General features: G+C 32.6%; 1 protein-coding gene across 1 annotated transcript; it reads left to right on the top strand.

Moving 5' to 3' along the window:
• The first annotated feature begins 339 nt into the window (after positions 1-339).
• On the top strand, positions 340-23,447 carry LOC140452166 (glutathione-specific gamma-glutamylcyclotransferase 1). The gene is made up of 3 exons (XM_072546262.1): positions 340-721; positions 12,832-12,867; positions 22,681-23,447. The coding sequence occupies exons 1-3, from the start codon at positions 536-538 to the stop codon at positions 23,203-23,205; spliced, it is 747 nt and encodes a 248-aa protein (XP_072402363.1). The 5' UTR covers positions 340-535; the 3' UTR covers positions 23,206-23,447.
• Positions 23,448-25,262: the final 1,815 nt, after the last annotated feature.

Here is a 25,262-nt window from a genome sequence, read left to right as displayed (position 1 = left end):
CATAGGATGTTTCAAATTTAGGATAAAAAACCACCTTTCGATTAACCCTGTATAATAAGTCAAATACAAAATTTTATTAAAAAACTCACTATACCAAATTAAAATTTATAAACTTTTACACAGTGTGCTAAAACATCATCAAAATAGGGCTAAAAATAAAAAAAACTGGAATACTCTGAATTTGACCAAAATTTTCTCCGTTGTGTTTTTTTGCATCTGAGTGTATATATAAATTTATAAAATTATTTAACCAAAAATAGGTTTCAAAAATAGAAACCATATTGCGCGTGGACTTTCCAAACGAAGTAGTGTATGCCTCCTACTTGTTACTATTTATCTTTTCCATTATGAAGTCAATAAGGCAAGGAGAGAGTAGCGGGCACCGCACGCACAGCCGACAGTTCGTTGTATAGTATCAAACAAAGTTGACTGTGTTTATGTACCGTACGTTTCCACGGCGTGTATCATAAATGTAAAACGTGATCTGGTGTCGCTTGGAATTGCGTCAGATAATTCTTACAAATGAAAAATAAAAATGAATATTACGGAGCTACAGACTGAAATTTCTAACGAGGACACTAAGGCCTTATGGGTATTTGCTTATGGGTCGCTTTGCTGGAAACCCGGATTTGAATTCCATAAAGCAATTACTGGCTTTGTGAAAGGATATGAAAGAAGATTTTGGCAAGGAAATAAAACACATCGCGGAACTTGCGATCAGGTAAGTTGGCTTCTAATGTTTTATAATTTTTTTTCTTTTTACTGATATTTTTAGTAATATTATTTTTAAACGTTTATCAAATGTTTCGTTTAGAATAAATAAGTAAACCGCAAATTAGACCTCAAATTTGATTACACTGATTTCATATTATTAGCCTGTTATACTGACAATTCGGACATGTCAATCAGTACGCAATTTAAAGCTAGTGTAAGGCATTCAAATCGTATTGTCAGTACTTACTTTTGACAACTTTATTTGAAGATATGTAGGTACTTTTATTTGATAACATTGTCTGAACTCAACAAAAGTGTCTCGATCTCTATTACCTATATTTCTACAACGGAACTTATCTCTTAATTATATATATTATACCTTTAAAACTATTGAATTTTTCATTGCGCTCATGTTCTTTCTTCCATGTATATTTGTATGCTTTCATGAATGTACAATAGCATGCATACAAAAATGCAAACATTTAGTGATCTTGAAACTTCTCCAATTCAAAGTTTCCGCATTCTCAAATCTCAAGTCTTTCTTGTTTATTGCAGTTCTAGACAAAATATATTTTAATGGTGCCGGTTGTTTTAAATGTTCTTTCGATTATGCATTTTTTACGTATATTTAAGTTTTACGTACGGTATTTTTATCATAGATATTTGACAATCTACAGCTTGTAGAAATGTTTCAGGGTCTTTTTGTGTTGATCTTTGTTCTCTATTTTGTAAAATTCCTCATTCAGAAATGATAAAGGATAATCATTTTATACCAAAATATATTTTATTGAAGCTAACTGTTCTAAAAACAATTTTCTCTACATGATTTGATACTCTCCAAATTAATTTTTGTTGGATTTGAATGGTAATTAAATATTAGCTATAATAGTGTATGTTGGTTGTTGCTTTTGTACATAATATACAGGTCGATCACGATCATTCTAACCTCTGACTGAGTTGCGTAGAAGAGTGAAAGAGTCGCTATGCAAGAGAGACACAGAACTAACGGAAAGTTTCTTGAATATAAGTAAAGTACAGACAGTCAAGTCCATGTGACAGTAATTTGAAATGAATTTTCGGTATTACATAATAATTACGAGTTTACAAAAGGCATGTCTAGTCTTTAATTCCAAACTGAAGTGTTATTAATGCTAAATAACATACCTCTTCTTCTTCCAACTTTAAATAAGCTTACACCTGTTCCATCTTCGAATGGCTCCAGGATTTGATTTGAGTTGTAAGGTATGGATGACATAGAGGGTTATAGAAGCAAAACCAGCAATCTCCACTTAAAAAATTTTTAGGAAATAGAATTTATTTAATAAAACTTTTAGCGTATTATTAAAGTTTTATTTATTTTGTTGTGGTATTTATATTTATTTGTAAGTACATTGGCTTTAGTTATTCACAAAATTAACCTAATTATTTCATTAAATTTTAAGTAATTAACGATTTAAGTTTGGAAATTTCTGGTTTTGCTTGAAACACTTGTTAGATTGCCGATTTTGCAACAGAAAAAACAATATATGTAGGTATGAAAAGAAAAACACATCTTCCTTAAAACTAAATTTTTATCGAAAAAATCTTAAAACAAATATTTATGGAACAAAAAAGTTTTAAACAACCAAGTCTGAAATTTCATCACAAGCATCAGCTTCTCCTTCAATATGTTCAATAACTCCTTAATTTTCTTCAGAATCAATAATGTTTTCTAGCATATCATTATTCGTGTTTAAAGCGTTATGGTAAAACTCAAGATTTTCTAAGTTTTTCCACTCTTCTCCAAAATGTTCCTGATATCTTCTCCAGCCTTACAAACACTTTTTGGTTTTCCAATATCGCTTCGATAGTGCGGCTCTCCTCGTATCAAAACGTTTAATCCATTTTTAGTCTTGGTTAAAATAATACGTTTACTTAATAATTGAAAACTTAAAGTGCCAAGAGGCAGTGCCTTTTCAATCTTTTCCCAAACGAATTACTTTGCCAAATTGACTGAATACCTCATTGTATTGCTCTGAGCTGGTAATTACTTCTATTTTCTTCAACACTTGTTCGATTTTGACAAAAACGCGATAGTTAGGAAGAAGTGAGTGACCTGTGACTGGATATATAACTTCAATAAAATGTAAATTTTCATTTCATTTCTTCTTGATCTCATACGGTCACAAAGTTTTCAGAGATTATTACGAATCGAATGTACAAAACCGCATTAAAATCCATCTTACTTTGCGGAGAATTGATAGTAAGGCCTATTTTTGAGCTTAACTTCCTGGACTATTAAGTTATATTCCGTTTCCAGGATTGTAATCTACATGTTGCTTTGTTAGTAACATTCGAAAAATAAATTACCTATTTGAAAATAAATTAAAGTGCGTTTAGAACTCATATTCATATAAAAATGTTTTCAAAGATTGCAAAACCTAATTTTTCTTACACATTTCCTGATCTACTGTTCGTTCTTTTCCTATTCTATGCCTAATTTGACTAGACTTCGATCTAGAATCGGAATGTTGACAATATGTAATAAAATACGAATTTTTATTAGCTAATGAATATGTAAATTTGATGGTCAAGCTTGAAAAACTACAACACTTTTGATTTCTTTTGGAAAGGATGGACATAGTTCATTCATAATTTTAAAAAAGAAGTAATCTCTTTTTCAGTTTTTATTATTATCCAAATTAAGACATACTTAGTATTAGTTTAGGTAATTCAAATTTTATGTGCTAAATTTATGGTTTCAAAGAAAGTGGGAGAAGATCCAGTTTGTTCCAGCTAACCATTGAATCGTTTTTGGGCTTAATGTCTATATCAGTACTTGATATTTTGAACTTAATACTCTTGAAGGTCTTTTACCGTATATATCAGATAGTTTCTGATGCTGAATGACAATGAATGAATTGGACCGGTAAGTCTGATGTCATTTTTTACTGAAGGCTATAAAAAACTTCTCGATAGGCAGATTATTGATATTATATTGGTTGAAAGTCCGGTACATCAGGGACAGTATACATATAGAGCAGGATTCTCCACGGAATCATCACGTATAGAGGATAGACTACGTTCTAGAAGACTAAGAAGTGATGTTGGGTGCATTTCTCAATATTTACAGAGGGAGTATTCGATAGGAACTCCTACGAAGCAGCCACAAGGGCGATTCGGTTGAAAGAAATAGATGAAACAACCTGCAGGTGAATAAACTGCACATTGAAGAGCCGTGTAATGTATGCAACATCGCTGGGAGATACAGTCTCAGCACAAATAGCCAGACGCTGTCCACAAGAAGAGTTATCTCCTTTCTTGTGGAATCTAGTCATGGATGGATTGATAGCTAGACTCAGCAGCGACAGCGACCTGGTTCTCTTAGCATTTGATTCACCCTTAGAGATAAAATGTAACATGCACTAACTGTAGTCACACAATCTACTTCAAATGTAGGGTTTAAAATAAGCTTTCAGAGGTCCAAAATCCGTAAATTGAATAAAAGGAGGAATATAGGAGGTATGCTGCATTAATTCGGCTGGGAAACATTGAGTTATACGGGGTCATCATCATCATTCTGGCTTTATAACTCTGCGTGGGTCCTAGCCTCCTCAAGAAGTTATCTCAAGATATTATCAAGGAACCTTGTTCTGGGTCTTCCTCTTTTTCTCTGACCAATGAGTGATTACACGCCCTATCCACATCAGACGTGATTTGTGACATTCGTAACGTATTACTTTTTTTAGAGCCAGACTAAACAGTATACAGGAGAGAGGGTCTCCCTGGCACAACCCGTAATTTGTTTTAAAAGGTTCCCCCCACATTCGTACTCTTCATTCAACTTTTTCAAGAGTTAGTTTTGTTAAATTTACTAATTGATTTGGTATTCCTAGCTCTTTCATTACTTTGTACATTCCCCTTCTATTCACAGAGTCGTATGCTGCTTTTTAGTCTGTAAGAGTTATACGGGGTACTACCCAAGTATATATTTTGCTAAAAAAAATGTCAAAGGCTCTTTATATTTCAAATACCTTTTGGCTATAAAATAAGAAGGAAAACCGTGCTAGAATTGACAAGGACATCAAGAAAACAATATTTAGATTAAAGTAAAATTCACTTAAACGTACTCATTCATCGATGCTTTAGCCAATAATAAAAGCAATCAAATAGTATGAAATAATAGGAAAATCCAAAGCGAGTACAAGGGAAAGCACAGACATTTATGATATGTATTGTGAAAAATTAATTAACAAACAAAAAATAAGCCTTAATGAAATCATTAAGACAATCAAATAAATTATTGATTTAATACTAGCTATGCTTCTCTTGAATTCCGTTAGACAAAAAATGTTTTTCAGATACATGGCAAGTCTATTTCCTTTCTTTTACTGGATAATCAAGCTCCTCTATTTTCTTGTAGCTTTCATTGAGGATAATCCTTGCTATTCGATGCTTATTTTTAAATATTCCTTTTTATTAATTGGTACATGCAGTGCCAGAATTCTAGAGACCCTTGTTGGAATTATGTTATAGAGTATTAGTGGAGTGTACGAGAAAAAAGACTGAACAAAGTTGCAGAGAAAGAAACGGAGGAATCCTAAGCAGGATTTAGTAGCAATATATCAGTTATGAATCAAATAGTACGAACATAAAACCTTTTATAAATGCTAAACAATTTTATTCTACTTCTTCCTTCTTGTATGTATGCTTTAAAGCCTGTTTCTTCTTCAATATTAGCCTTATAAATTGTTTAAATTATCGCACCATCTTTTTCTTGGTCTGCCAATACATCTTCGTCCATTTGGTGACTTATCTTGTGCTAGTCGTACTATCCTATCCTCTGCCATTCTACTAATGTGTTCGTTCCACTCCTGTTTCCGTTTTGTCACTCATCCATTTATGTCTTCTATATCGCATGCTCTTCTTATGTTTTCGCTTCTCTCCCTATCCAACAGACTTTTCCCTGATATTCATCGAAGTATTTTCATCACTGTTGTTTTTCATCATCATCACTAGTCATCTCGTTTTAGATGTGTCAGATCTTGTCTGCGCCGTGTATGTTAATATAGGTCTAATTGCTGCTTTAAAGATTCTTGTTTTTGTGTCTTATCTTAAGTGTTTGTTCTTCCAGATTGTGTCATTAAGAGATCCCGCCGCTTTACTTGCTTTTAAGCTTTTTGTCGTACTTCTTCTTCAACATATCCGTAACTAGTTATATCTATTTCCAGATATCTAAATCTTGCTTTCTGCTGTATTATTTTCCCATCAATTTCGATTTTACATCGTAGTGGGTATTTAGATCTTGCCATACATTTGATTTTTTCTGCTGATATTATCATATTGTATTTCTTGGCTGTTGTATGGAAGACGTGTGTTAATCTTTGAAGCTCTTCTTCTGTTTTGGCGATTAATGCGACGTCGTCTGCATAAGATAATATTTGGATTTCTTTGTTTTCCATTTTGTAACCATGACTTTTGTACTGCTTGTATTATTTCGTCCATTATTATATTAAAGAAAAGTGGGCTTAACGAGTTACCCTGTCTGACTCCGCTTTGTACTGGTATACACTGTGTTGGTTTTCCATTTATCTTTGTGTGATTTGTCTTAGTACAAATACGGCATTTACGCAGGATCTTCCGGATCTGAATCCTTGTTGTTCATCTGATAAAGTTGTTAGTTTAATGATTTTATTGGTTAGGACTTTTGTGGTAAGCTTAAGTGCGGTGTTTAGTAGATTTATACCTCTATAATTGTTGGGGTCTTCTTTATCTCCTTTCTTGAACACTGGTATCATTATGATGGTTCTCCATGCGTCTGGTATCTTGCTGTGCAATATTAGTTTTTGTATAAGTTTTGTTATCTCTAGGGATATATAAGCAATTTTATGACATAATAAAAAGAAATAGAATGTTTCAAGTAATAAAACAACTGTGAGTAACAAGAAAGATGGTAAAATTAATAAAAATAATCTTAGAAACAACAAAAACGAAACCACATGGAGAAAGCATTTATAAATAAACACTTGATGTGTTATAATTTAAATATTTTCCAGACCAACCATCTTTTATAAACCATTTGGCAGTTATTCAGCGTTCATTGTTATTGTATTGCAAACATAAGCCAAGAAACGTAATTTTGTAATTATTTTCTATTTCATGAGCACATTGAATTTTATTACAAAAGCTATTAAACAGTTGAAGAGTAAAGTAAACCATCCACGGACTATTTGTAGAATTGTAGGTTGTAGTTTAATGTACAAATAACTGATGTTTGCAATATTTACATTGCGAATTTTGCAGTTGTCAAAGCTGTTGAATCGATAGTTACCCCAGAAATCATTTTAATGTTGAAAATACGTTAATTTTACACTCTCTAAGAATTCGTCAGATTGGACAGAAGATATAAGTTGTGGTTTTTTGGAATTGATTCTTTGGAAATAAATTAGTGGAAATCCCATGGCTCCTGTATACGACACTGAGTTTTACCCACTATAGCAAAGTATTTTGAAAGGTTCTATGTCGGATAGCCAAAGTTACTGTTGGAGGAGTGGGGTGTGTTTTTTTGTGAAGTTGCTCTGGGACGACTATAAATGTATTAATCAGTGTCAAGTTAGGTCTGCGTATTTCTATCTTGTCATTTATTAATGAATGAGTTTAATGACATTTAAATTTTATTTATAAAATTTGATATTCGTTTTTTATATATACATAGTTTTATCATTTAGTAGTGATTTAATTTTTCAAACGATTTGGTATATACAACATATCATTATTCTCAGCGTATTCTATCGATTATGGTGCAGCGTCCCTTACATAATCGTTCTTCTTTTTTGCCCAAGATTGCCTAATATTCGCTTTTCTACGCCATGTTGTACCGGTTTGTTTCCTTATGTCATAGTCCCATCTTAAGTTTGGACGTCTCCTTGGTCTCTTGGCGCCTCTTGGATACCACAGTGTACTTCTCGTAGCCATCTATTGTCAGTTTTTCTCGCTAAATATCCCGCCACTACCATTTTAATGATTTAATTCTGTGGATTACATCAGTGACCTTAGTTTTCTGTCTGATCCATTCTATTCTCTTTCAATCTCTCTTTATTATACCTAGCATGCCTCCATTGACTTTTAAGCAACTTTCTTATCGTATGCCATGATTGGTAGTATACACTGATCGAATGTTTTTTTCCTCAAGTGGATTGGCATCATCGATTTGAATAAAAGTGTATTTGTACCAAAAGATGCCCAAGCAAGTTTCATTCTTCTGTTTATTTCTGGGAATAAGGAGCCAGATTTATGTATTAATTGTCCCAGGTATACATACTCGTGTACTGTCCCAAGTGCGATGTTGTTTATTATTACATCTTGGGCATCCACTATCTCGTTGTACATGGTTTTTGTTTTTGTAAAGTTCACTTTTAGGCCAACTTCAATGCTAGCTGCATTTAGTCGCTTATAAGTTCTTGTAGTTCTCCATTATTATTAGCAATCAGTACGATGTAGTCTGCAAATCTTAGATGGCTGAGGTGTTCTCCATTAATGGATAGGCCTTTGTTCTGTCAGTTCATTTTGTTGAATATATTTTCTAGAGTTGCGTGGAGAGTTTGGTGATATTGCGTCTCCTTGTCGGACGTCTCTGGTAGTAGGAAATTCTGGAGTGTTTTCATAAATTTTTACCTTAGCTTCTGCTGGTCTGTATATATTTGCTCTCTATGTACGGTTTGTCAATGCCTTGGTTGGTCATAGCTGCTGTTACTTGCCTTGAGATATATAGAATCGAAAGCCTTCTCAAAATCTATGAAGGTTAATTCTAGCGGTATTTCATATTCTTTAGCTTTACTCATTAGTTCTCCAAGCGTATGGATATGATCCAGGGTACTGAATCCACTTCTGAAGGTAGCTTACTCTTTTGGCTCTGCAGCACCTAATGCATTTGTTAATCTGTTGTTAATGATCTTTGAGAATATCTTGTATATGATCGGTAGTAGACTTCTAGGTTTGTAGTTTTTGATATCCTCTTTACCATCGACTGTATACTTTCCCATGACTTGTTCTTTGCCGTTTCTCATTCCTACTTTGGCATTAAAGTCAACAATTAAATACTTGAAGTGACTTATTGTTATTTAATGCTTCAATTATGTTACTATATAGTTAAAAAAGAATAATTTCCAAAATAAATTCAAATTACGCGATGACCCTAATTTTATGCTCGGCAGTGTATATAGGGTGATCCATGAAAGTTTAAGAAAAATTTAAGTTCGCGTTTTGAATCACCTTGTATATTCAATATTATTCTATCCATACAATGTCGGATAGCATAATAGTTTGCAGTTTTAGTATTTGTAAAGATACAGGGTGTCAAATCGGACACTGTTTCAAAATAAAATTGGTCATATTTCGTAAAACACTCGGTATAAGGTAGTATAACCTATATTGAAAGAATTCTCAAGATCTATTATGTCAAAATGTTGCTATTAGTTTGTTGCGTTTACTAGCGATCCAAGATATGTGAATTCTTTGACTTGCTCAAAGGTATGGTCGTTAATTTGAATTCTCTGTTGGATATTTCGGGGATTTTTAGAAACCAACATATATTTGGTTTTTCCTCGTCTACCACAAGTCCTAATTCACTTGCCGCATCCGCAAGCCTTGTAAAACACTGCACAATGTCTCCTATACTTCTGCACACTATAACTATATCATTAGCGAATACGAGAATTTTTGTCGATCTATTAAAAATAGTTCCATTCATTCTAATATTTAATTGTCTGATTGCCTAAAGGCAATATTAAAGAAGAGACACGCCAGCGCGTCCCCCTGTCTTAGACCATTATTAATGTCAAAGAACTTAGAGTTTTCTCCTTCATATCTTACGCATGAGCTTATATTTTGTATTGTTAGTTGGGTCAACTAAACTAACTTAGTTGGGATCGCAAAGTCTATCATTGCTTTGTATAATGCAGTTCTTTTTACACTGTCATAGTCTGCTTTGAAGTCGACGAAGACATGGTGCGTATCTATGTTATATTCTAGTGACTTTTCTAGAATCTGCCTATGTGCTTGAATTTGATGTGTAGTTGACTTTCCAGCAGTAAATTTGCATTGATATTGACCAACAATATCATTTGTAAAATGTTTAAGTCTTTCATACTATACATTGCTGAAGATTTTATACGCAGATGCTAACAGAGTAATGCTTCTATAGTTCTTACACTCCAGTTGATCAGACTTGTTATGCAACGAATATATTATTCCCTTTAGCTACTCTTCTGGTACCAATTAATTCTGCCATATAAATACTATCTATTAGTTTATGGATTGCTGCAAAAAGTTGATCATCGCCTTTTTGCTCCTCAATACTAAATAGATAATATGTATGTCTTAAATAATCACCCTGTATATATATATATATATATATATATATATATATATATATATATATATAATATGCTTTGTGGCATAATCAGCAGATAGCGTGCAGTAAAATGAAAATAATACCTTAAACTACTTTCAAGACATATGAACGTGTCATTAAAAATAACACAAAAAACAGCGATACCGATAAAGCAGCTATCTATAACAATAACTTTGATTAACAGTACTATAAACAGGATAACTGGTGGGTGTATGTACTGAATGCGAAAAATTACGATTTAAGGTTGTCAAAATGTAATCTTAACTATTATTAAAGAAACAGGTAAATTGTGGACCAACATAATTGTATAAAATATTTAAAAATGAATAACATATTTAAATTTGTTTTATTTTTCCCACTTTAAGGATTTAGAACTAATAAAATGTATACTAAATGTATATTAATTTAGTATAAAGTAAATTTCAGCTGAGTAACGACATCAATTATTCCAATAGGGTTAAAATATTTTTTTTATATATATGTATATGTACAAAGCGGACCAAAAGTCTGGGAACGCCAAATTGCTGTTAACTGGATGATCCGAATACAAAAACAGAGACACACCTATTGTGCAATATGAAGATTTGAAATTTGATGTTTGATCAATTCTACTTTTCCAGTATCCCAATAAAAATTTTTCTTTAAAACCCAAACTCGACTGTCTCTTCTGGAACAAATCAATGTGGTTTATTTCATACCTTGTGGCGATTGCAATGCTTGTTACATTGACCAAACTTGTCTCTATTCTAAAGCTCGTCTTTTCATAGAAGGGACATCAATAAGTGAAAACACTCACGTGCTTTGTCTCAACATGTCATTACTACCACCTATACAGGGTGGTCCAAAGAAAACTAAACAGAGACATTATTAGGAACTGCGACAAAATTTTTGAAAAACCTACCGACATGTCAATTTTTGATTAAAAAGGGACACATTTTCCCATATTTTCGATTACTTAACTTTGAACCCCTAAGCCAGGATAAGAATCACTCGAACATGTTTTAATGACAATGGTGGCCAAATAAGATATCTTTTTAAAGCTCTTGTAATTCCCTATACATTAGTCTTTAAATTTTTAATCTCGGTTAAATACTTTATTTTATTTATTTAAATACATTTTAGATTGTATCTACCGCTAAATTAATTGATTAAGTATGCGAATGGTTTATATTTTAATTTCTTTCTTCTCATAGTTTTTGTTTTTTTTGTCACATTTGTCACACTAAGTAAATGATATGATAATAATAATAATAAGCAACACGAACCTAGTAGGTCCATCCACTCCCTTTTGTCAGTTGCTTTTCTTTCCAAGTTCGTTACGTTAAGTCTTCTCATATCTTCTTTAACTTCGTTGCTTCATCTTGACCTCGGTTTTCCTCTTTGCCTTTTACCTGCCAATGCAATAGATAGTTCCTTTGTGGGAATTCTAGATGGAATCATTCTCTGCACACGGGTTCTCTTGTGAAGACATTTCTTAAGTACTTAAATCTTCCAAATTCTTCGAACTTATATTATTGTCCTTTTGCTGTTGTCTTTGTTACGTACTGCCCCCGAACAAATTGCTTATTTGTCAATTCCGTATACTTCGTTTTTGCCTTCGTTTTTTATATACTTCATTTATATATAATCCTTTGGTTGCTGCCCTCTCATGACTCTAGAGTTTCCATCAGCTCTATTTTGCTTCTAGCCAAGTTTACCAAATCGTTCTGATGTTTTTTGTGGTATATCAGACCTGTTCTATTAATGTTTGCTTCCTATATAACCTTTCATAATATACTAAACAATATAGATGATAATGGAGACCCTACCTCACTCCTTCTTTGACCTCAAAGCTTTCTGTTATTCTATTGTTTATCTTGACTTTTTATCATTCTAATTATCTTTGGATAAACATCCATATCTTGCAGTGCTGTGAATAGTTCCCTTCTTTTGACTCGATCGAAAGCCTGTTTCAATGAAAAAAACCATGTGATGGATTCGACCGTTACTTGATGGAAATTTATTTTATATAACAATGAAACACTGAAATCAACACTTCCACAAAATTTATTATAATATCCTATCACCACAGCAGTTTCGGCAGAGTGCCTTTCTCAAGTGCCAACTTGAAAGACAAATGATGACCGGAGGTCATCAAGTTATCATTTAATCAATTAAGAAATAAGTAATTTTAAAATGTATTTTTTTTTAATAAATCAAATGAAATATTAGATCGAATTTAAAAATTTAAAGACTAATGTATAGGGAATTACAAGAATTTTAAAACGATATATTACTTGATCCCCGTAGATTTGAATGATATATAATTTGATTATAGTAGTTGTCGTGACGGTATCGACATCAACGAAGTAATGGCAGCAAGCAAGGAACTTATAAAAAGCAGTGAAACCAAAATACCAAATCTTTTTACGACTTAACATTTGTTGAATCTGGACGAAACTTATTCGCAAAATACACGATTTTATACGTGCTTATTCAAGATAAATTAAGATTTCATCACTGGCTTACTTCCAAAGTCATAAATATGTTAAAAAGGAATTTTGTAGACGTCAAAATTCTTTAAAAAAATAACACAAGAGACCAGCGTCTGAATTTAAGAGAAAAATATTCAATGTTGTTTATTTTCATTTTATTGATTTACACATATTACGTAGATTTTTGATAAAATAATTTTGACTGGTATCTTATGTTATAAAATTTTATTTATTTATTATTTTTTTTTTCAGCCAGGACGAGTAGCAACCTTAGTTGAAGACGAAGTGGTAAGAATCTATAATTTTGTATAAGCCTGTTTATCAACCATATTTATAACTTATAACTGTTAGTGTTATAATTTCATTCAGTTTAATTGTTATCACTTTGGTTGTTAATTTTAGTGTTGTTTAATAAATTAATTCCTCTGTAATTTTCCGGGTTCGATTAGTTTCCCTTTTTGAATAAGTTTTAATAGTTGTTTGGTAAGATCTGGTCTTAATGCTTCCTTCGCCTCTTCCTCCTCAATATTTATTTCTTCGTTTGTCGTCACTTCTGGTCTTGGTACCGTCACTATCGTCAACTTAAGCAAATAGGAATCAAAAGTAGTCTGCCTATGTTTTCTTTTGAATGTGTTTCGTGTTTATTAGTTCGTTCATCTCTTTTCTTTGTCCTCCTATCATTCCCATAATTCTTTTTGTGTTCCATAGAAGTCGTATTCCATCTGTTTTGAGAAGCTCTGCCAGTGATTTCTTATTATTTGTCTAAATAAAGTATTCGTTTTATTTCTGATTCATTTGTAGTGGTTGTATGCCTGTTGTGTTTGTTGTGTTCTGTATTGCAAAAAGTCTTTCTTCTTTTCTTTACATTTTGTCTTTCATGGCTCCCTGCAAATTTCTTGATTATCTGATTGACGTCTTCCATCTTGAGGTCCCGGTGAAGGTCGTTGTTCCTAACGTACCAAGGCGCATCTACGATCTTCCTCAGCACTTTATTCTGGAATATCTGGATTACTTTGATGTTACTAGGCTTGGCACAGCCAGAGAGTTGGCAGCCATAGGTCCATACTGGTCTCAGTATTTGTTTATAGATTAGGAGTTTATTATTTATGGATAGAGAGGAATGTCTTCCCATTAACCAATACATTTTCTTGTAGCGGATGCCTAGTTCTTCTCTTTTCTTCTTCACGTGAGCTTTCCAGCGAAGTTTCGCATCAAGAGTGATCCCCAAGTACTTTGCTGATGTTGCAATAGGCACTTGGACATCATTTATTCTAATTGGAATATTATTAATTCTCTTATTGGTAAAATTTATATGGACTGATTTATTCTCATTCAGCTGATTTAGTCCTTTGACTCTGATTTTCGCTTGTCCTTATTTCTTGCCGTAGTTCTTTACAGTATCAATCTGGTTCCGACGCTGTACATTATTTCTTTGAGCAGTATTCGTTTTTTCTATTGGTAGGTTGCTAACCTTGTCAGTCACCCTCCACATTTTATCCGGGCTTGAGACCAGCTGTGGTAATTACAGAGCTACTCAATCCACCCCATAATTACCCCAGGCAGTGTTAGAGACGGACTCAGCAACGACAGACATTATCTCCTGGATTATGTAGATGATCTGTGCATCTTAGCAAGTGACAAATTTAATATCATAGTCGGAAATATAATGTAACAGAGTTTGATTGTAGCTACAGAGTGGACTTTAAATTTAGAGCTTAATATAAACTCCCATAACTCAAAAATCATAAAGTTTGCCATAAGGAATGAATAGGGATTAATTGAAAGTCTTTTAAACCTGAATGGTACAAATCTCAATCTGGTAACAGAAGTAAAGAACCTTGTAATACCTCGAGACTCTAGATCTAGATATTCACTAGACTTGTACAAGCAAAGTTCTAGAATTCTGGACTAGGTATCATAAATAAATTGAAGATGCAGAAAATACAGCCAATTGGCTGTAGTACGGCCGGTGTATAACAAACTGCTTCCGAAAAAAAAAAAGGTTTGGGTGGTAGGTATAATTGCTATTCACTCTTTACCTTCTTAAATTGAACTTTAAATAAAGGATACCAATCTTTTAGTTGCTTTTCAGGGTACCAGAGTAAAACCTGGGCCAATGTTCAGATATCTTGGGACCAATAAAGGGGATATTCATCATCATCATTATCATCACTGGCTCGACAACCCTTTTTGGGTCTTGGCCTGTTCCAGGATTCTTCTCCATTCTGATTTGTTTCGTGCTTTTTTTCTCCAGTTTTTTATTTTTAAGGTTGTTATATCATTTTCTATTTGTTCTAAGTATCTCAGTTTCGGTCTTCCTCTTGTTCTTTTTCCTACTGGCATCTGTTTGAATATTTTGTTTGGTATTTCGCCTTCTTCCATTCTTTCTACATATCCTATCCAACGCAGCCGTCCTATTTTAATGAATGTGATAATATCCGGATCCTGGTATATTTTGTATAGTTCAGAGTTGTATCGTCTTCGCCATATTCCGTTTTCTTTTGTGCCCTTATATATGTGTCGCAAGATTTTTCTTTCGAAGGTGGCTAACAACGTTTCCTCTCTTTTAGTGAGTGTCCAGGTTTCTGAGCCATATGTGAGTACCGGTCTTATTAGGGTTTTATATATTTGGCATTTTGTCTTTCTTGCGACGTTATCTGATCTTAGGTGTCTAATTAAGCCGTGGTAACATTTATTTGCAATAAATATTCGCCTCTTCACTTCCTCCGTAACGCTATTATCAGACGTGACTAGGGATCCCAAGAATATAAAGTTTTTGACCCCCTCTATGTTGTATTCTCCTATTGTTATATTTTGTGGCTGCCTTATTTCTGCGTTTTTACTTACATGCATATATTTTGTTTTGGTCTGATTGATTTTAAGACCACTATTTTGTGCAGCTCGTTCTATTTGGTTGTATGCCTCTATCATTTCTCTTCTTGATCTTGCGATTATGTCAACATCATCTGCAAATGCTAGTAAATAATAAAGGGGATATTATTAGTAATAATTACGTATATTTTGTGTCATAAGATATAATAAATTTTTATATAAATGCTTAATATAATAAATTATATATTATGTGTATAGATATACAGAGTAACCTATCCTATACACTTCGATCTTTGTACGAAAAACTGCTTAATATCCAAAGTTTTTTCTTCATAGAAATATACAGGGCTATACAACTTAAAAATAATGTGAATTATACAGGGTGTTCCAAAAAGAGTGGTATATCAAGTTATATTTTTTCTTATGAAATACCCTACATTTACTTAATGGTGTCTTTTAATTGTAAGTAAAAAAGAAGCTATACTTTTATACGAGTTCCCTATATCTAAATACAGGTTGTTATTAGATTGTTCTATTAGCTAATTCAAGCTATATACCGTACTTATTTTAAATAAAACACCCTATAATTATTAGTCTGTCGTGTGTAAAGTTTACTTAGCTGTCAATTCTATGTTAGGGTTTCCTATACCTATCTCTCTTCATTTTTGAAATATTTAAAGATTTTCTAATTTGTAATCTTTAACAATTATAATCAAGTATGTCGTGGAATACATCACCAAACGCCGGTGATATACATAGCCACGATACTGTTAACAATAACATTTCAATTTTATCACACAGGATGTTTTATTGTTTTAGTTAAATTTGTCCTACATGTGACATTGAATAATATGCTTATTGTACATAGCATATCCTATATTCTATACGGGATTCTGGAAGGCATTCAGCCTGTTTTTTCTTGCACGCACTATCTAACTAGATAGAAATGTCAATCTGAATGTCAGTCACTCAATTAAATTAAATTGCTACTTTCTTGGAAACCATCGTCTTAACAAAAATATGAAGGGACTATTACTGTCCAGAATGTTAAGAAATGGCACATTTTCAACAATTTTTTTTGTATTCTATCTATTATACAGTGATGAGTGTCTTACCACCCGGCTTTTTAACGTAAGAGATAGAAAACACAGTTACCTTGTGAAATAAAAAGAGATGAAACTCGTAGAGGTGAGAAATAATCGGAAAAACCTATAATTTATATTACATTACATTACCGCTATCGATAGTCTCACACCTTTAGACGTTAGATTCGAGCTAAATCACCTCGGTCATAATTATTATGAGTAACGTCGAATGTGTGACGTATTTCCATTTTTTAATTTCGCATAAAGTAAAAACTGATTGACCACAATAAAGCAAAAATGTGAATAAAATAATTTAATTATTAGTGATTATTTAATCTAAAGTTTTAAATTATTAACCAAGAATAATTTCTACTATGATTTGAGGAGTTTCATACACTCTTGTCACGGAATAATTATAAATCCTTCGTGGATTAGTGGTAAGAATTAATTCGACATTGCGATACAGACATCGCAGACGATTAGAGTTCAAAACCCACATGTGGTTTTCTTTTTTTTTTTTTAATAATTTGAAATTATGCAAAGATCGTTTTGCTTTGAATCACTAAACAAAACTAAACAAAAACTAAAGTTAAAACAAAAAATCTTATTGACAAAACAGTATCGTCGTACTTTCGAAAATAAAGTAAAAACTTTTAAAGAATGTTTAAAAAGAATGTTTAAGTAAAAATTCTACAAAAATAAAAAAATATCCGTGGCCACTAATCAATCGATTAGGACAAGTCGCACTGAGATATTCACTGACGATGCGGGAATTATGTGCAGGACAACCATCGTGTTGAAACCATATGGAATCGAAAGGTATTGGTAAATTACAAAGGGCTGGGACAATTTCATTTTGCAGAAGTTCCAAGTATTTCCGCCCAGTCAACATACCGTCTATAAAAAATGGACCAATGACATGATTCCCTATTATGCCTCCCCAAACATTTACTTTTCGAAGACGCTGGGTACGAGCGACATAAATCTGACGAGGATTTCCTCGAGATCAATACCTAACATTGATTGAATTGTGACGGCCATGCAATGAAAACGTACATTCATCGGTGAACAAAACGTTCTCTAAAAAATGTTCATCTTGATGTGACATTTCCATTGCAGTTTGACAAAATTCTAAACGTCTATATTGATCCCCAGGGAATTGTTCGTTGGATTTATGAAGTTTATAGGGACGGTATCGATGACTTTACAAAATTTCACCTACTCTAAATCTTGGAATTCCACATTGTTCTCCGAGACGAGGTGTTGATTGGGTAGGATTTTGCTCAATACTTGCACAAATCAAAGTGTCCCTTCGTTCCAAATCTGGATTTACCTCCCTTCGTCTGCGAACTCCTCTTGGATCGAACACGGATCCATAAGTAAAAAAATTACGTATAATAGACTGAATTGTTGATCGTGCTGGAGCCGGCCTATTTGGAAACATATTTACAAATTGTTGTCTAATCATGTTGTCTGATAATCCATTCACATGCCAGACAACAATTTGCACTTTTTCCTCGACCGTTAAAATCCTTTTCACGAATTGTTTTTTCAATAAAAAGTTTTTGTTTACCGTAAAAAACACTTCTCGATGTGTTATTATTTGATAACTTGAAGGCTTGATGATTTGGTTAGCTATAAAGCAGGTATCTGTTCGCGCGCATCCATTCCAATGTCGTCAATTGTTTTGAAAATCATTACCTGTACAGAGGAATTGATATTAACACTGAGAATTTAGTGATGGATTTGACATTAAACAGTCTTCAATGGATTATTTTCCATTCACAACTGAAGACTGTAAAACTGGAATTGAATTTGAAATATTTTGTATTTCTATTTTATAAAATTGGAATAAGAATAAATTGTAAATATTGAGTTTTTCGAAAACTTGTTACCTAATATGTATCATATTTTCTATTATTTTTGATTGAGTAAAACAAAAATTTTACCCTTGGTGTGAATTGAACCCCAGTCTTCTTATCAATAGACAACGTCTCTAACTATTACGCCAACTCTACATACAACAATAATTGTTTTCGGACTGAACATACCTATTTAGTTTAGTCAAATATTTCAGTTGAGTTATTTTTATTATTAAATAAACTTAAAGATTTATAATTTAAAATCGCTACTAATTAATGTTTTTTACTATAATATATCTTAATATATTTAATCATTTATTCTAACATCAGAAATTATTAAAATAAAATATTTTCGAGGTCATCCGTATAATTATGACTGAAGTCAAATAGACACGTCTAATAACTAGCCTTATCTCGTACTATCTCACAACTTAATCTGTCTTCTATCCTTTCCGCTATTTTGCCGGGTGGTAAGACAGTCATCACTGTATATGCTGTATGGTATTCAAACTTTTTTGTATTATTATACAACTTTTGAAGATTACAAAAGAAAGAAGAAGTACCCTTATGAGATAGTTTACCAGAAAAATTAAAATCTCTTAAAAAAACAAAATGGCGGAAATTTTAAAAACTTTAAAAAAAAGCTGACCATTTTTCGACATTTTTCAGTCACAAAATTATTTTTTTGGTCAAATTGTGGTAATCTATCATAAAGAAAACCAAAGCAAACAAAATGCATCAAGGTTTATTAAAATCTTCTGACTACATCCGGAGATTAAAGTTTTGAGAAAAACTACGTTTTTCAAACTGGACGACAGTTTATCTCCAGATCTAGTTGGTCGATTTTAATAAACCTTGATGCATTTTGTTTCCTCTATGATATTTTACCACAGTCTAACCAAAGAAAATAAATAATATTAAAATGTTTGTTACTGAAAAAAGTCGAAACAATTGGTCAGTTTTTAAACAAATTTTACAAATGTCCGACATTTTATTTTTTCTTTTTTTAATTTTTAATTTTTCTCGTAAACTATCATGTAAGGGCACTTTTTTAAAACTTTTCTCGAATTTTATATTTCAAATTTGTGTTTAATAGATAAGATACAAAAAAAATTGTTGAAAATGTGTCATTTTTTAGCATTCTAGACAGTAATAGTCTCCTACACTAAGTATTTTGATTGTTGATATTACTCATTGTTGTAAGTTTCAGCCTGTTTTAACTTTTGAAAGAGCTTCGACCAAAAGGCACAAATATTCAAATAAAAAAGTGGTGATTTTGGTGAAAGCCTAAATAAATCAAAACCCTCTGTATTTTGGTATAGCAAACCCTTATAAATTCTTCTTGGCTTAAAAATATGTCATAAAAACTCTTTTGTTTTTCACCTAGTATGTGTTTATCGGCCTGGTGATTCTAGATTAGCAGATAATGAGTCCCTTATTGCATCACTTGATGAACTGTCTAGGCTAGAGAATCTTATTGTTATTGGAGACTTTAATTTTAGAGACATTTCGTGGCCTATAACTGATCCACCTAGTGGCTTAACAACTTCCAAAAATGTATTTACAGATTTTGTAATAAATTCTAATTTACATCAATTCATAACAGAGCCCACTCGTTTCAGAATCAATAATTTACCATCTATTTTGGACTTGTATTCTCTAATGATCTCAATTTATTAACACATCCCCTAAGAAGCTCTCCAGTAGGTAACTCAGATCATGCAGTCATAACGTTTCATATTCAGTTTAACTTACAGTACTGTACTCATAATCCTAATGTTAATAAAACGGTATATGAAATAATTGATTTTGAAAGTGCAAATCGCCAACTGGCTGGTATTGATTGCAATGATGTTTTCGGCGACATAAGGAATCCAGTTGTATTCTAGGATAAGTTCTTACACGTTGTTAATTTCTGTAAAAACCAAAATACCTTCAAAAAAACCATACACAAAAATAACATAAAACCTTGGATTAATGGGGAATTGATATATCTGATCAAGTATAAAAGAAAGTTGTGGTACAAATATAGACGTACAAATTGCATAGAGGATTTACTAATTCATCGAGACTTTGCCAAAGATTTAAAGAAATCTCTACATGAAGTTGTTGTTGCCTACGAAGAGAGTATAGCTATTAGTAATAACTGTAAAAAATTGTACAAGTATATTAGATCTTCGTTGACAACAAAAGTTTCTATACCTTTACTGGAAAATGATAATAGGGATATATCCCAAAGTAACTATGAGAATGCCGAAGTCCTCGCCAGTACTTTCTCTAAGGTTTTCTCTGTCGAACCCACTAATCATCAGTTGCCTAATATTACTTCGTCACGAGTTTCTTCTTCCCTTGAAAATAGAATCATTACTCCTGAAAAAGTTAAACATCATCTTCAAAGCCTAAAAAATAATTCATCTCCTGGTCTCGACTTATATCCTCTTTATTTTTAAAGAAATGTTCTGATGCTTTAGCTTACCCACTATATGTGATTATGTTCTTATCATTCACCACACATATTTTGCCTCCTATATGGAAAACCGCATCTGTAACACCGTTTTTAAAAAAAGGGAACAAATTGAATCCTAATAACTATCGTCCTATCAGCTTAACACCTATAATATCTAAGATAATAGAATCTATTATTGCCAAGACAATTTCTGATTTTCTGCAAAATGAACTGGTTATACCAGAACAGCAGCATGTTTTTGTCAAAGGACGTTCGACAATGACAAATCTTCTCTGGTGTGTCAATGAATGGTCAAGAGCATTAGACAGAAAAGCCCCGGTAGACATTATTTACCTCGATTTTGCTAAAGCTTTTGATCGAGTTCCAAAGCGAAGACTATTACATAAATTGGAACACCTTGGTATCCGTGGTCAATTACTGAGATGGATCGACGCGTATTTAACAGATAGAAAGTTTTGTGTTAGGGGGACTCTTTCTCAGTTGAGAGAACGGTTTTAAGTGGGGTACCGCAAGGATCAGTTTTGGGCCCACTTTTATTCATAGCATACTCAAGTGATCTACAATTTCACATTAAATGCAGCAAAGCTTTCTATGCAGATGACACGAAGCTATTTTCCGATCCCTCCGTAAATTTCCAGTTACTACAAGATGACCTTGATTGCATATCGGAATGCTGATCTACTTGGATGCTGCCTCTTAATGTGGACAAATGTGTAGTTCTTCACATGGGTAAAAAAAATCCGTGTCTTACTTACTCTATTAATGAGCGCGTGTTAAAAACAGTGAAATCACATAATGATCTAGGTGTTATAATTAATAACAATCTAAGTTGGTCGGACCATATTTTGCATAAAAAAGCTAACAGTAAATTATATTTACTAAATAAAACGTTTGCGAAAGTGTCATTTATGAGCTCAGTTCATCTGTATAAACTGTACATTCGTCCAGTTCTGGAATATTGCGGAACTGTTTGGTGTCCGGTATTAGTACGCGATCGTAATATTCTTGAAAACTTACAGCGGCAGTGCACTAGGATGTCTTTTGGTCGCTCAAGACCTACGTATACAGAAAGACTGAATATGGCCAATCTCACTACATTTGAACAACGTCGACTTTGAGGCGATTTAATTATTACGTTTCGGATAGTAAAATAAAACTTTGGAAATGTGGGGGATATGTTTATACTAGACAATGACAATCGTCTTCGTGGCCACAAACTTAAGTTTAAAAAGGAAACTTTTTTAACAACAACTAGACAATTTTTTCTCTGTAATCGAGTGTTCTCGATATGGAATAGCCTTCCGGCTGAGATCATAGATGCTCCATCTGTCAATATTTTAAAAAATAAACTGGATGACCATCTGCTCCATAATTGACCATTTAATTTGTACTAAACACTTGCTGTTACCTATGTTTTTGTATATTTATTTAGTTAGTTAGTGCTTAATATGTAACTATTGCAATGTAACCATTTAATTGCACACTATATAACATTGTATTCACATGGGCAAATGGGTTTTGCGACCCCTGCTCAAATTTATTGTAAAATAAAAAATAAATAAATGTATAGCTTATTTTTTACGGACAATTCAAAAATGTCATCAAATATAGGGTGTTCCATAAGAAAAAATATAACTTTAATACACTACTCTTTTTTGGACCACCCCGTATAATTCACATTATTTTTAAATTGTAGTGTTAATTGCCTTGTATAGTTCTGTGAAGAAAAAACTTTATATATTAAGTCGTTTTCCGTTCAGAGACCGAGGCGTATAGGATGGGCCACCCTGTATATCAAAATAGTCTATATTTTACTGTCTTTCTGGGCAAATTTTAAACTACTCTTTTTTTGTAGGGCAAAGTACATGGAGTAGCCTTTGCTATTAGTGGAGAAGCTGCGATTCCTTACCTTTCCCAACGCGAATGCAAATTAGGAGGTTATATTTCTCATTTTACCGACTTTTATCCTTTGCAAGGAGAATCATTTAAAGTATTAGTATATATAGCCACTCCTAATAATCCCCACTGGATGGGCCAAGCAGATGCAAAGACGTTAGCAGAACAAATAGTTAAATGTAAAGGAGCCAGTGGGAGCAACGTGGAGTATGTGCTTAGGTTAGCGAATTTTGTGAGAGAACACTTTTCTGATCAACAAGATCCCCATTTATTTGAATTAGAGAGAGAAGTTTTAATGTTAGTTAGAAATGAAAGATTGTGTTTGGAAACTTTAATGGGTGATGGTGAAGGCTGTGTTAGTTTTATTAAGGGACAATTTGGTTCTTCTACGTCTCAGCAATTGGAGGTGGAAGAGGACAGAACAGATACGCACAAATTTACTATGAGAATCCAAGCAACCAAATTGCGTTGTTTAAATATTTAGATTTTAACAAATTGACTATAAATGTGATCTATTGCTATTGCCGAACTAGTATTAAGGATAATATTTTAATCAAACGAAAATGCCAAAGCCGACTTCAAAATTTAATTCGTTTTAAAAATATACCGATTAAATATTCAAAATTTTAATTCAATGATCAACGTCCAACGAGATAACCATTTTTATTCTTGTTTGTATAAATGTTATATTTTTATGTGGAATTTATTAAACGTATGTGAATTTTATGAATTTGTTTTGCATAGTAACAATCATTAACATTTATTTACACAACATATTACGAAATCACAATTTTTTGTGATTTTATAAAATATCTTTTAATAAAATCTCTACTGTGTGTTCATTTCCTACGTGATCCTATGGAATATAAAACTACAAAGACGATCAAGTGTGGAAAGAAACCGACTTTTATTTAAATTAGAACAAAGAATCTGTCGATTATCCGCTCGTCTCACAAATATACTGATTACAATAGTTATGTATATCCCTAAACATAATACCTAACAGAAATAAAACTGTACAATATCTCTACAGTATATTTCAAGTTGTGCCTATTTTGGATTAGGTATAAAACTTAAATATAGGACTTAAACGGTCCGCTGTGCTGAGGAGTTAATAGCAAAATCTCCCAATATTTGGAGCACTATCAAAGACAAGCAAAAATACGGTTTTTTTTTAATTATTAGTGCAAAATAGAAGAAAATTGCAAATTCTATTGTTTCTTAATTGTAGTGGTAAGTATTTACTGATAAAATAATAACAATAATACTCAAAAATTTTCTTAACACGTTAACTGCCCATCTATTCTGGGTAGGTTTTCGCTTACTGTTTTTGATACATAGACGTTTATTTATTAGTTTTTGGAAAAGTTCGAGTAAAGTAAGTATTTTTAAACTAAATGTACATATATAATATAAGGGCTCTAGTGTTTGTATACAGACGCCGTACGACGCGCTGGTGAGTTTTGTAAATAATATTGATAAAAATCAGCTTTAATAGGCACATTTATTTACTAATACAAAATAAAACAAGAAATATAAAATATAGATATATAAAACAAAACTAAGGTTTAGATCCCGGATATTTGACAGCAATTCAGACAAAATCCAGGGTTATCGGGACAGGTTTTGCATTCGTAAATTGTATCTCTACGGATATTTCGTTTACTTTTCGTAACTTTTCTCTTTAGATCTTTTACCTCTTGTTTTCTTACTGGGTGATCTTTTGAAACATATTTGGTTTCAGAATTATTAATTTTTAAAAGTAATCTAACGAGTTCTAAACGAAATTCGTAAATATCCATCTTTTTTCCAGAATACTTGTTTTATAGTATGTGGGCATTTATAACCATCATCTGCATAATATGTATAAATATTTTTGTTGGTCATCGTACAGTTTTTGTTGACACGGATAATAGGCAAGCATCTGGTCTTGTTGATATCATAGCTAGAAGCGAAAGAGATATGATAGAAGCATTTAATGCGATAGAAAGAGCGGCACAAAACAGTGGCCTAAACATTAATGAAATAAAAACCAAATACATGAAGGCCAGTAAATCGACAGGCCAAAGAAATCTACAGAATCTGACAATAGGAGACTATAATATCGAAAGCGTGAAAAATTTTCCATACCTAGGTTCACTAGTTACCGCAGATAACAATGTCAGTGAAGAAGTTAAGAGAAGAATACATATCGCTAATAAAACATATAATGGACTAATTAAACATCTAAGATCTAACAACATCACAAGAAAAACCAAATGCAAAATATACAAGACCCTGATAAAACCGGTCTTTGTATATGGATCAGAGACATGGACACTATCGAAAAGCGATGAAAACCTATTAGGCACATTTGAACGAAAAATCCTTAGACACATATTGGGGCTAAAGGAAAATGGCATATGGCGCAGAAGATATAACTTTGAACTATACACAGCATACAATGAACCCGAGATCATAACATCCATAAAAATCGGACGTCTGCGCTGGATGGGCCATGTTGATCGAATGTTGGAGACTGAAACACCAACACATATTATG

The sequence above is a fragment of the Diabrotica undecimpunctata genome, chromosome 10 (assembly GCF_040954645.1).
Source record: "Diabrotica undecimpunctata isolate CICGRU chromosome 10, icDiaUnde3, whole genome shotgun sequence".
Lineage (NCBI taxonomy): Eukaryota > Metazoa > Arthropoda > Insecta > Coleoptera > Chrysomelidae > Diabrotica > Diabrotica undecimpunctata.
The sequence above is the reverse complement of the archived record's forward strand: the minus strand, read 5'-3'. Positions and strand labels throughout refer to the sequence as shown.

What these genes read in the sequence shown, in the direction of transcription:
- LOC140452166 (XM_072546262.1), top strand. Translation starts at nt 536, where the DNA reads ATGAATATTACGGAGCTACAGACTGAAATTTCTAACGAGGACACTAAG. An exon ending in ATCGCGGAACTTGCGATCAG is followed by an intron (nt 722 to 12,831) that starts GTAAGTTGGCTT and finishes TTTTTTTTTCAG; the next exon opens with CCAGGACGAGTAGCAACCTT. An exon ending in CCTTAGTTGAAGACGAAGTG is followed by an intron (nt 12,868 to 22,680) that starts GTAAGAATCTAT and finishes CTTTTTTTGTAG; the next exon opens with GGCAAAGTACATGGAGTAGC.